Source organism: Sapajus apella, unplaced genomic scaffold, assembly GCF_009761245.1.
Source record: "Sapajus apella isolate SASKATOON/1434 unplaced genomic scaffold, GSC_monkey_1.0 scaffold672, whole genome shotgun sequence".
NCBI lineage: Eukaryota > Metazoa > Chordata > Mammalia > Primates > Cebidae > Sapajus > Sapajus apella.
Window position 1 is genome coordinate 2,648 of NW_022437598.1, and position 10,809 is coordinate 13,456.

General features: G+C 55.6%; 1 protein-coding gene across 5 annotated transcripts; it reads left to right on the plus strand.

The window, feature by feature from the left end:
* The first annotated feature begins 28 nt into the window (after positions 1–28).
* LOC116546204 (flotillin-2) lies at positions 29–10,439 on the plus strand. Of its 5 annotated transcripts, none has more exons than XM_032272508.1 (10): positions 29–407; positions 3,366–3,456; positions 6,090–6,213; positions 6,626–6,744; positions 6,867–6,980; positions 7,067–7,186; positions 7,276–7,490; positions 7,897–8,080; positions 8,407–8,556; positions 8,666–10,439. In XM_032272508.1, the coding sequence occupies exons 2-10, from the start codon at positions 3,382–3,384 to the stop codon at positions 8,702–8,704; spliced, it is 1,140 nt and encodes a 379-aa protein (XP_032128399.1). In that variant the 5' UTR covers positions 29–407; positions 3,366–3,381; the 3' UTR covers positions 8,705–10,439. The 5 variants fall into 5 exon arrangements, with proteins under 5 accessions (XP_032128399.1, XP_032128397.1, XP_032128400.1 ...); XM_032272506.1 differs by lacking the exon at positions 3,366–3,456 and adding an exon at positions 5,010–5,100 and having other exon boundaries at positions 31–407; XM_032272507.1 differs by lacking the exon at positions 29–407 and adding an exon at positions 5,010–5,100.
* The last annotated feature ends 370 nt before the right edge of the window (positions 10,440–10,809 follow it).

The window sequence follows — 10,809 nt, forward strand, 5'->3', positions numbered from 1 at the left end:
AAAAAAAAAAAAAGTAGGGGAAGCTTTTCCAGATCACCTCTGCCCATTGTCTTGTTCTGTTCTGTTCTTTGTAAGCACTTACATTCTGAACTATTCACTGGGTGTCCTTTTCTTTACGTAATTTGCCTGTGTACCAAGCTAGATTTTAAGTCCCGTAAGGGCAGGGAGAACTTCTCTCTCATGTGTGTAACCTCAGCACCAGGCACCCAACAGTAGGCATTGTCAAGTATCAGAGCAGGTAAAGGACAAAAGTTGCTATCAGTGGGCTAGGGAGCAGACAGACCCAAGAACCAACTGACTTGCAGTGGTTTGCTTTGCTCCCCAGGGGGCTGTTGTGGTTCCGACTATAAACAGTACGTGTTTGGCGGCTGGGCCTGGGCCTGGTGGTGTATCTCCGACACTCAGAGGTAAGCACCTGGGGGCTCTAGATCCTGTCATGGAGTGGGCCAGGGAGAGAGGGACTTTTAGCATTCTTCTGCTTTACCCCAAGGGTCAGCTAGAACCTCTACCATTTCCACATTCCATTCTGGTGAGTGGGGTCTTCTAAGAAGCAGGTGAGATGGATTGGGCAGGGATGCAGGAGACATGTATCAGGAAAGTCTGTCATGGGTGCCCCCTTCTTAGTGGGTGTTCTTTTTTCCACTGGAGGCAGCATTACTTCTGTCCCAGAGAACTCAGGGTCATGCCCAGGCAGAATCTTGATTTCCTAATCATAGCTCAAAGTTATTTAAGAAGTCTTTATTATATGCCCAGTTTTGCATGGGCATATGAAGAGACGAAAGCCAGGAGAGACCCGATGCACACCCTTACCTATGTAGGCCCTGGGGTAATCCAGGCAGGGACTACGTGGCAGAGAATGGATATATAGTCAGAAGTGGTTCTGTGACAGTGATGAGTTAGAGACAGGGATGGGGACCTAACGAATTAGTGCTGGGGTTGGGGCAAGGCAGGTCTAGACCTCCTAAATCAGTCTGGAAAGACTTACTAGAAGAAGTGAGTTTTTAGCTCCCCAGAGGGCCCACCATTCAGCTCTACCTGCTGCTGCCTGCAGAGCCCAGGGCAGGGCCAGACCTGGCCTCCCCTGCCACCTCATCTCCCACCCAGCAGATGAGGCATGCCAGCTACCTTTCCAGGATCACCCACTTCCTGATTATGGGAGGTGGAGGGGAGTAGCAGACCCTTCCCATCCAGGACCCAGGCAACAAGGGCAGCAGAGCTGTGGGCATGTTGCAAGGGGGTCAGTCAACCCACAGGGGAAATCATGGAGATTCCAGTGGAAACCCCCTCTGCCTAGCCCCCACACATCAGCAGCTCACGTCTGTACTGAGCTGCCAGCGCTTGAGGCTCCTGGAAGCCTGAGGACATCTGCTAGGGTTGGGGGAATGGGAAGCATGGCACAACGGATTAACTTCACTGGTTCCCAGTAACTGCTCCACTCTCCCACCTCTCCCCCTACTTTACCCGGCCGGAGGTGAGTAATATCCAGGGCTCAGATAGAGTAATCAATAGTGGCCATAGCCTCCACTCAAGAGGATCCTGGCCACACCTGAGTGGGCCAGTGGCTTGTCAGAAGCCATGGGGAGCCCTCTCCAGACACACCATCACCCTACACACTGTGCAGTCCCAGCACAACAGAGTATCTTGTCTAGATGCCTCGACCTGCAGCCAGGCCCACCTGTCTTGCGTGGGCAGCCACTGCTAGGGCAAGTCCCCTGCAGACCTTTCTCCATATTCTTGGTCCTCTGCTCTCCCTTCTTGCTCCAGGGAGCAGAACCAGGACAGAAGGGCTGAGCCTTTCTGACAGCAGGTTTGGAAGTTAGAGGTAAGGGACCTTGTATCTTTTCCCAGGACACCGACCTCACACCCAGGCTCCACATCCGCCCTGTGGTCCCACTGACTGGGTAGTCTGAGCCAGTAGTCCTTCCCCTCTTATCCCCTTTTCTGGGGGTCAGTTCCTTCCCCAGTCCCCAACCTGCTTGGGGGACATCTCCACAGGCTGGGGCCTTTATGTCCCTAGGCTTTCAGGAGCCTCTCAGGTTAGAGTAGAGGCTTCTAATAGCCTGGATACTCAGCCTCCCTCTAGAGGTCCTTTCTGCAGCTGTCACGTGCCTTGGGGTCAGCCATTCTTACAGGCTCAGTGACCCGTCCTGCTGCACTTTGCTGCTACATCCTATACTATCCCAAGGCCCTGATGTGGGCAGCTCTCTCTTCCTTACCTGAGCAATTCTCCACCCTTGGCATCTGAACTGCAGCCACCCTTCTTCCCTCCCTACTACCCTTCATCCCTCCCTCTCCCTATTTCCCGTTCTCCTTCCCCAGAAGAGAGCTTGGTAGGTTCCTGTCTGAGCCAGGTCAAGAGTCCTCTCAGGCCCAAGGATGCTAGTGTTAGAGGCTCGAATGAAGGCAACCTTTGCATGTCTGCATGGCCAGAGCCCCGGGGCTAGCACTGAGGATGGCCCTCCCAGGGTTGAGATGGGGGCTGCGCATCACCTGCTGTTCCTCCTCACCCCCTCCACCTGCTTCTGCCCCTTCACCCTTGGCCTCTGTCCTCTCTTCCTTCCTCTGATTTAGGGAAACTTTCCACACTGTCCACAGCCTGGCCTCTGCCTAGACAGCCACCCTACACACACTGCCTAGGGAGGCCCAGCCAGAATAAGCCAGGGAGCTTTGAGGCACCTTGATTTCTTTGCCAATAATCTTCTCTCTGCCCCTGGCCAACTTTGGAAATTCCCAATTAAATGTCTCCTTTATCTCCCGGTTGTCCCTGAGTTTTCCAGCAGGAGCACACTTTCTCCCCCAGGCTTCCTTGACTCCCACATCAGAACATCCAATTTTTCTTTCGGCTTTTCTGGCCTGGCCTTGCCTTCTTAGTGATAGATAGTGCAGACCTGGTGGATTCAGTGTTTGCTAAAGCTCAGGAGTCCCCAGAATAGCCTCCCATTCCCAATTTCTGGAAACACAGGTTTACCTGTGTGAGGACGGTGGGGGCTAAGGCTCAGTCCCCCACGTTGTGAGAGGATCCCTGGGAAAGTGAGGTGGCAGGCAACCTGGGTGCCCTGTGCGTAAGCCTCCCAACCTCATGCCGCAGGCCCAGGTTGGCAGCAGGCATCTTCCCCAGCCCAGCAGCTCCTCACTGGAAGGGTTTGGGGACTAGAGAAGAGACCTAGAGGCCTCAGGCCAGCATGGAGGTTTCTGCTCTCCTGCAGCCCTCAGCTGAGCTGCAGTTGGGGGTTGGATTACTGACAGCATGTCCACCCCCCAGGCGTCAGGCATCAGTGCTTATCTGGTAACTACTGTGTGTGTTTGCTGTGTCCCCTCCTCCCCTTCCTGTCCCTACCTCTCCCCAACTCCTGGCTGCTCCTCAGACTGTCTCTGGAGGTTATGACCATCCTGTGTCGCTGTGAGAATATTGAGACGTCGGAGGGGGTTCCACTATTCGTAACAGGGGTTGCACAGGTAATAACCCACCTGCTTCCTCCTCCATGTCTAACCTTCTCTCTTCCTGCCCTGCGGGGCCTGGCAGACAGGAGCCGATGAACTCCCCTCCTAAGAATGTGCCTTTCTCCCTCTCCTCTTTTCTCTCCTCCGTTGCCCTGGGTGCCAGGATGGATCCCAGTAGATCCCCAGGTCCCTTGCCCTTGCCTATCGGACTGCAAGCGGGGAAAGAGTAAGGGATTCTGGAAGCTCTGCCAAGTCTGCCAGCGAGTGTCCCAGGATGCCAAGCCTTCATTACCATGCAGCCATAGCTGGTGAAATCTATTCTTGGACTTGGGTGTTAAGTAGCTCCAAATGTTTACTCTGTCATATGTGGGTTCCCCTCTTCATTGCTTCATTCACCAGCTCTCTACTGAGCACCTTCTCAGTTCAAGTCACGTGGACTGCAGGAGTGAACATCAAAAAGCTCCTGCCCCCTCAGAGTCCGTGTGCCAGCTGGTTCCCAGGCTGGAAGAGGGCTGAACAGCATCTTCCTCATCCCCTCCCTCTGCATTAAATTGCCCATCAGCCTGCTTAGGCAAAAATATTGCATCACCACTCCCTTCTTCACCCATCCTGCCATCTCCAATGGGGAAGGGAACCATCCCCATCTCATTAGCCCTTGTAGCCATGGGAGGTGCAGAGGCCTGAGAGGCTCAGAGCACCTTATGTGGAAGGGGTAGGGTCCAGGCCTCCCTCATTACTCCATTTGGTGCAGTCCTGTCCCCCGCCAAACCCACTCCTATACTTGAAACATCTGCAAATGCCCAGATTCCTTTTAAGCTGGGTGACTGTGGACCCTGGAGGAATCAGATTGCCTGGCCAGAACAACTCTGTCCAGGGTTAACACTCCTTGGCCAAGAGGCTCTAATGGGACCTCAGTCTACGTTCCCCATGTGACCCACCTGGGCCTAATACCAGAGGTGGGTTTCAAGTCAAAGACTACAGCCAGGTGGAGGGACCAGGTAGGTCTTCCCTGGCAAGGGGCAGGTACAGGATCACTTCCATCTTGACCCGGCAGTGGGCATACTCCCAGGATGCCAGGCAATCAGGCAGAGCTTTCCAGGCAGCTTCCTGGGGCACCCTGGGGTGCTGAGTAGACCAAGGAATGGGTCAGGGCCCCTGTGGGAGGCTCAGATGGCATCCACGCTAGCCTGCAGGGCCGGGAGGACCAGCACTGACTTGCTATCCTAGAACATACACACAGCTACACCTGGATTCTCCCTGCCAACAGCCCGGACCACCCACGGCCACTTCTTTCCACTTAGTTTTTCTCACTATTCCAGCCAGGCTGACTTGAGCAGAGGGTGTATGCACATACACAGCCCGCTTCTACTCCTCCTGGGGCCACCTGCACCCACGCTCCCTCCCCCAGCCCGCCTCCTTCTCAGACACTCGCATCTACAGCCCCTTGGAGAGTCCTCCCTCCACCCTTTTCACCAGGACCCAGCTGGAGCCGTGAGGTACTAGACTTTCCCAACACTGCCAGGCCCTGGGCCCCCAGACCCATGCCCCTGTTTTGCATTTCTTGGCAGGATTTCCCTAGAGATTATGACGTTGCAGCCCCGCTGCGAGGACGTAGAGACGGCCGAGGGGGTAGCTTTAACTGTGACGGGTGTCGCCCAGGTATAGTAACTCAGCAGCCCTGCGCATGTCCATTGAGCTGCCTGGTCCCGTACTCGGGTTCGGGGGGAGGAGGAGAGGACGGCAGCCAGGGGCAGTCTCTCTCCAGCGTCCCAGCCCCGCAAGTCCCACAAGAGAGGGCGAGTCAGGTCATTGCCACTGGAACTTGCTCACCCGGCCCTTTTGGCCACCCAGCAGGACTAACAGACACCCCTTCTTTCCTCAGCGGGCCCGTGAAGGACAGAACCAGTGCTGAGGGCTCCTGGCTCACTAACCCCACCCTCATTCTTTGCAGGTGTTGGAAATGCCAAGCCCCAGAATCCAGGCCTTCCTTGTTCCCTGGGTACGGGGTGGGTGGGGTGGGGCCCAGAGAGAGGCCATGTGAGGCAGAGGAGCTCTGGACTCTGGGAGTTGGAGGCTGTGTCATATTCCCAGCTGGGGGACTGGGTGGGGGCTTCCTACCCTGATCCACCTCTCAGCTTCACAGGGCAGCAAGGTTCAGCCATGCTGTAGGCCTCAGCGAGGGGTTGGCTGAGTACCTCAAAAAGGAGAAGCACCCTTGGTCACATCCCCCGACCCTCTCCTGCCCTGTCTAGGCTCTTTCCTTCTCTGTCTGTGTCCCTATTGCTCATTCTCCTTGTCATACTCTCTGCCCCTCAGCCTGAGGGTCTCCCATGTGTTGGAAGTCTGCAAAGGAAGAATTGGCTGGTGAGGGGACAGTGAGCTGGAGGGGTGGGGAGACAAGCCCCGAATGCCCAGGAGAGGCCGTGGCAGGGCCTGGGGCTGCCAATGCAGTGAAGTTTCTCAGTATTAGGAAGCCCTTGTGCTGCTGTCTCCCCACTAGAGGCCTCAGACAGATTCCAGCCCCCAGGGCCTCCAGGTCTGAAAAAAGGAGGGAAGGGGGTACAGCCACCACCCTGCCTACTTCTGGGTCTGGGGCCTCCGTCTGCCTCACTCCTGCCTGACTGAAACGCCTCTGTCATCACTGGCAGGTGAAGATCATGACAGAGAAGGAACTCCTGGCTGTGGCTTGTGAGCAGTTTCTGGGTAAGAATGTGCAGGACATCAAAAACGTCGTCCTGCAGACCCTGGAGGGACATCTGCGCTCCATCCTCGGTGAGGCCCTATCCAGCCTTTGAGGAGCTTCATGGGGTTCGTAAGCCAGGGCAGGGACGGGTGCAGGTCTGGGCAGGGGGCCTCTTTCACTGGGGTTTCAAGGTAAAACATTTTTCCTCAAGTATTTAATTTTAAAACTTCAGGTGACTTGAGTGGAGAGGGCATTGGGGTGGGATGGGCCTGGGGGGGCTGTCAGTCTACTCAGGAACCTGGTGCTGCTTGGGACACTTCTCGTCCAGCCTGGACTCTGCAGCAGGAGGCTCAATGTTAAATGCTGTTGAGGAGATACTCCAGAAAGACCCAACTCAGACTGCAGCACCCCTGCATGCACCCAACCTCTCCACGAATGCCTCCTCCCTTCCCCAGCTGGCTGGGTCCCTGGGAAACCAGCCCCTGATCCCTCTGCCCCCAGGGACTCTGACAGTGGAGCAGATTTATCAAGACCGGGACCAGTTTGCCAAGCTGGTGAGGGAGGTGGCTGCCCCTGACGTTGGCCGCATGGGCATTGAGATCCTCAGCTTCACCATCAAGGTACAGTGTGATGGGAAGCTGTATCTCCTAGTGTTCATCTAGGAGAAGGTGGCTTGGCTAGAGGAGCACCTTTGTGCCTCTGGCTGCTCCTTTCAGCTTATGATACCCTTTTTCCTCCCCAGGACGTGTATGATAAAGTGGACTATCTGAGCTCCCTGGGCAAGACACAGACTGCTGTGGTACAGAGAGATGCTGACATTGGTGTGGCCGAGGCTGAACGGGACGCAGGCATCCGGGTCCGTGGGTTCAAGGATGGGAAGCTCAGGGGTGATAGGATCATGTTCACAGGGAAACTCTACTCACTTGCCCCTTCTGCCCCCAGGAAGCTGAGTGCAAGAAGGAGATGCTGGATGTAAAGTTCATGGCAGACACCAAGATTGCTGACTCTAAGCGAGCCTTTGAGCTGCAAAAGTCGGCCTTCAGTGAGGAGGTTAACATCAAGGTGAGCAGCCTGAGAGCATCCTGGGTTGGGGCTCAGGGATCAGGACTTGGTGACCAGCTTCTAATGTGCCAGTCACCTTCTTGCCACAGACAGCCGAAGCTCAGTTGGCCTACGAGCTGCAGGGGGCCCGTGAGCAGCAGAAGATCCGGCAGGAAGAGATTGAGATTGAGGTTGTGCAGCGCAAGAAGCAGATTGACGTGGAGGCGCAGGAGATCCTGCGCACGGACAAGGAGCTCATCGCTACGGTGCGCCGGCCTGCCGAGGCCGAGGCCCACCGGATCCAGCAGATCGCCGAGGGTGAAAAGTGAGAGCCGCCCAGGTGCCGGGATCGGGGCTAAGTCAGGCTCCTCTGCCCTCTACTCTCCTGACCACAGCTTGGAAGCCACTTCCACCTCCACTATGTCTGCTCGCTCACTGTGAAGTGAGAATAACCCCACATTCCCTGTGGGGGTCCTAGATAAAGGAGGCGTCAGTGCCTGGTGTAGTGCATGGGAATAGAAGGCATCCTGGTTTTTTCCCTCCCACATACAGCTGGGAGCTGGTGGCCTCTCCCTGGCCAGAGCCAGAAGGCCAGGCCACCCCTACCCTTCAAATGTCTCCCACCCCTGACAGCACCAGAGCAGAGGGTTTGCAGGTTTGCTGGCCCCCAGGCAAGATTTAAGGGGACCCTGGTGCATCCCACTGATACTGCCCGGCCTGGTCTCCCCCAGGGTGAAGCAGGTCCTCTTGGCACAGGCAGAGGCTGAGAAGATCCGCAAAATCGGGGAGGCGGAGGCAGCAGTCATCGAGGCGATGGGCAAGGCGGAGGCTGAGCGGATGAAGCTCAAGGCAGAAGCCTACCAGAAATACGGGGATGCAGCCAAGATGGCCTTGGTGCTGGAGGCCCTGCCCCAGGTGAGGCTTCCACTCAGGTGGGTCCCAGGGTTCAAGTGTCCTTGCTTGACTAGCTGGGCGAGTTCCAGAACTTCCCTGGGCTTTGCAAGTGACACAGGGACAGGTGGCTAGAAGGGTTAAAGAGAAGTGTCCTAAGCAGGGGGCAGGAACCCTACAACAGGCCTAAGCCATCCCTGGCCCACACAGCCTCTCTTACCATGCTAGACTAAGGGCCGGCCAGGCTGCTTTGGGGTTGGAGTGAGCTGAGGAAGGGAGGGAGAGATGCTGGACTGGGCTGGGAACGGAGTCAGCGCCAACCAGTCTCGCCTCCCACTCTTACCTCCTAGATTGCTGCCAAAATTGCCGCTCCACTTACCAAAGTCGATGAGATTGTGGTCCTCAGTGGGGACAACAGCAAGGTGACATCAGAAGTGAACCGACTGCTGGCCGAGCTGCCTGCCTCTGTGCATGCCCTCACGGGCGTGGACCTATCTAAGGTGTGTGCCTGCCTAGCTGCAGCAGTGGGGTTGCCTGGGCAGCCCATCGGACAGGCCCAGGCGGAGTGGTCCTAGGCTCTGAGCCTCATGGCATCTCCCATCCTTGCAGATACCCCTGATCAAGAAGGCCACCGGTGTCCAAGTATGAGGCTCCTGCAGGCACACTCTCTTCGGCAGCCACCCGGCCCTCCCTCCAGCACCCGTTTTAATCCCACAGGAACAACGGGAATGTTACTGACTGGTGCCTTATCTTGAAGGGACCAGAAGTGCTGTGTGTTCAGGCCATCTCTGGCTGCCTTCCCATCTCTCCTGTCTCTGTCCACCTCTTCCTCTCCTTTACCCCACGTTCACTGCCACTTTCATCGGGTTTGTCTCTCATCTCCCTGTGTCTTCCTTTGTCTTTTTCTCTCCCCCCATGCACAACATGTAGTATAAGCTGAAGATGTTTATTACAATCACTCTCTGTCTATGGGGGGTGGCCCCGCTGCTCCTCAGAATCCTGGTGCCTTGAAGTTCTCTGTGTATCTGTCCGTCCTCCCTAGGGCCCTGGCCAGAACTCAGCATGGGCAGGGGTTCTGGGTAGGACGGTCACTGTCCCCTCTCCTGGACTTATCTTCCCAGCCCTAAACCCTGCCCCAGGAAGCCCACAACCTCAGCTGCTGATGCCCCTCTAGGCCTGGGCAGCCATGGCCTATAGGGTCCAGAACCACTGTCCTTCCCCTCATCTGCCCCAGGCCCCGGCTGGCACTCATACCCTGTATTCTCTCCTCCACCCCAGGGCACAGAGGCAAGGCCTCCTGCCTACAGCAGCTTCCTCAGTTTCCTACTGCCTTAGGAGGCCCCTGCTTGTGCTCAGGGAAGGACTCTTCATGGGCATGTTCCTGCTGGGGCAGTGGGGCTTGGTCGCAACTCTGCTAAGTTTTCTGAGATCAGAGTCTAGCCCTGTTGGGGACAGAAAAGTATGTAGACCTTCCTGCTAGGGCTGCAGTGTCCTGGGTTTTGGGCCCTTCCAGTGGGCAAGGCTGTGCCAACCCTGTACAGAATCGAGGGCTATAGCCTGGCCAGACCCCAGAGCCCTTGTGCTATCTTTCTTCCTGGCCAGAGTGATAGGATTCCAGTCATAAGGAAGCAGCCCAATCCTCTGCCTCCTTGCTCCAATGGAGGCAGAAGAGCCCAGGACACAAGCGTCCTGGCAGGGGTGCTGTGGGTGTCCAGTGGTCCCGGCTCCCCACCCTGGCCCTGCCCCAGCCTGTGTAGCTCTTCCTGCATGTGGATGCTGCATGTCTGGTCTGGGGCTTGGATGTTGCACTGCCCCACTGCCTGTCCCTTCTGGTAAAATAAAGATTTCTTAATGCCCACGCCAGCATTGTGTCTTCTGTGAGGAGAGAGACTGAGAGCCAAGAACCAACCAGGTCCCTCCCCTTCTTTAGCATCAAGGCAGCTTTTAGCCTGTTCTTCCCCACCCTAGCCACTGGGGGGCAACAGCACACTGGCCTTGCCCCTAGTAGAGCCTTGGGCATGACTGATTGGCCAAGATGCTGAGGCCAGACCCCAACCCTGGAACACCTAGTTCCATCACAGGCAGAAGGTGGAGGGGGCGAGCAGGGTGCAGTTGCATACACCTGTAGTCCCAACTACTCAGGAGGCTGAGATGAGAGAGGATTGCTTGAGCCTAGGAGTTTGAGGCCAGCCTGGGCAACATAGCAAGACCCCATCTCTTAACAAAACAAAAGTTGGAGGAAGCTGTCAGGTTCACTGCACCTCTGTACCAGTGTACTGAGCCCTACTCAGTAATGGAGCCCATCTCTCAGGCTTAAGAGCTTAGATTCTGAAGTAAGGCAGTTTTGGTTTAAATTTCAGCTTTTTGTTTATAGCCATTACTGGAAAAAATAAGAAAAGAAAATAAATTTCAGCTTTGTTGTTTATACCTGTGTTATCTTAGGCAAGTAACTTCATCTTTCTGGGCCTCAATATTCTTATTCATCTAATAAATTTATCAAATGCTTGCCATGTACCAAGCATGTCTTAGATGCTAGAGAGACGAGTGAACAAAATGAATAGCCATTCAAGCTTACATTCCGGTAGAAACAAAAATATACAGTATGGCCGGGCACGGTGGCTCAAGCCTGTAATCCCAGCACTTTGGGAGGCTGAGGTGGGTGGATCACGAGGTCAAGAGATCGAGACCATCCTGGTCAACATGGTGAAACCCCGTCTCTACTAAAAATACAAAAAATTAGCTGGGCATGGTGG

Coding starts and splice junctions, on each gene's coding strand:
- LOC116546204 (XM_032272508.1), top strand. CDS start 3,382: ATGACCATCCTGTGTCGCTGTGAGAATATTGAGACGTCGGAGGGGGTT. Junction 6,214..6,625: donor ACATCTGCGCTCCATCCTCG/GTGAGGCCCTAT, acceptor CTCTGCCCCCAG/GGACTCTGACAGTGGAGCAG. Junction 6,981..7,066: donor AACGGGACGCAGGCATCCGG/GTCCGTGGGTTC, acceptor TTCTGCCCCCAG/GAAGCTGAGTGCAAGAAGGA.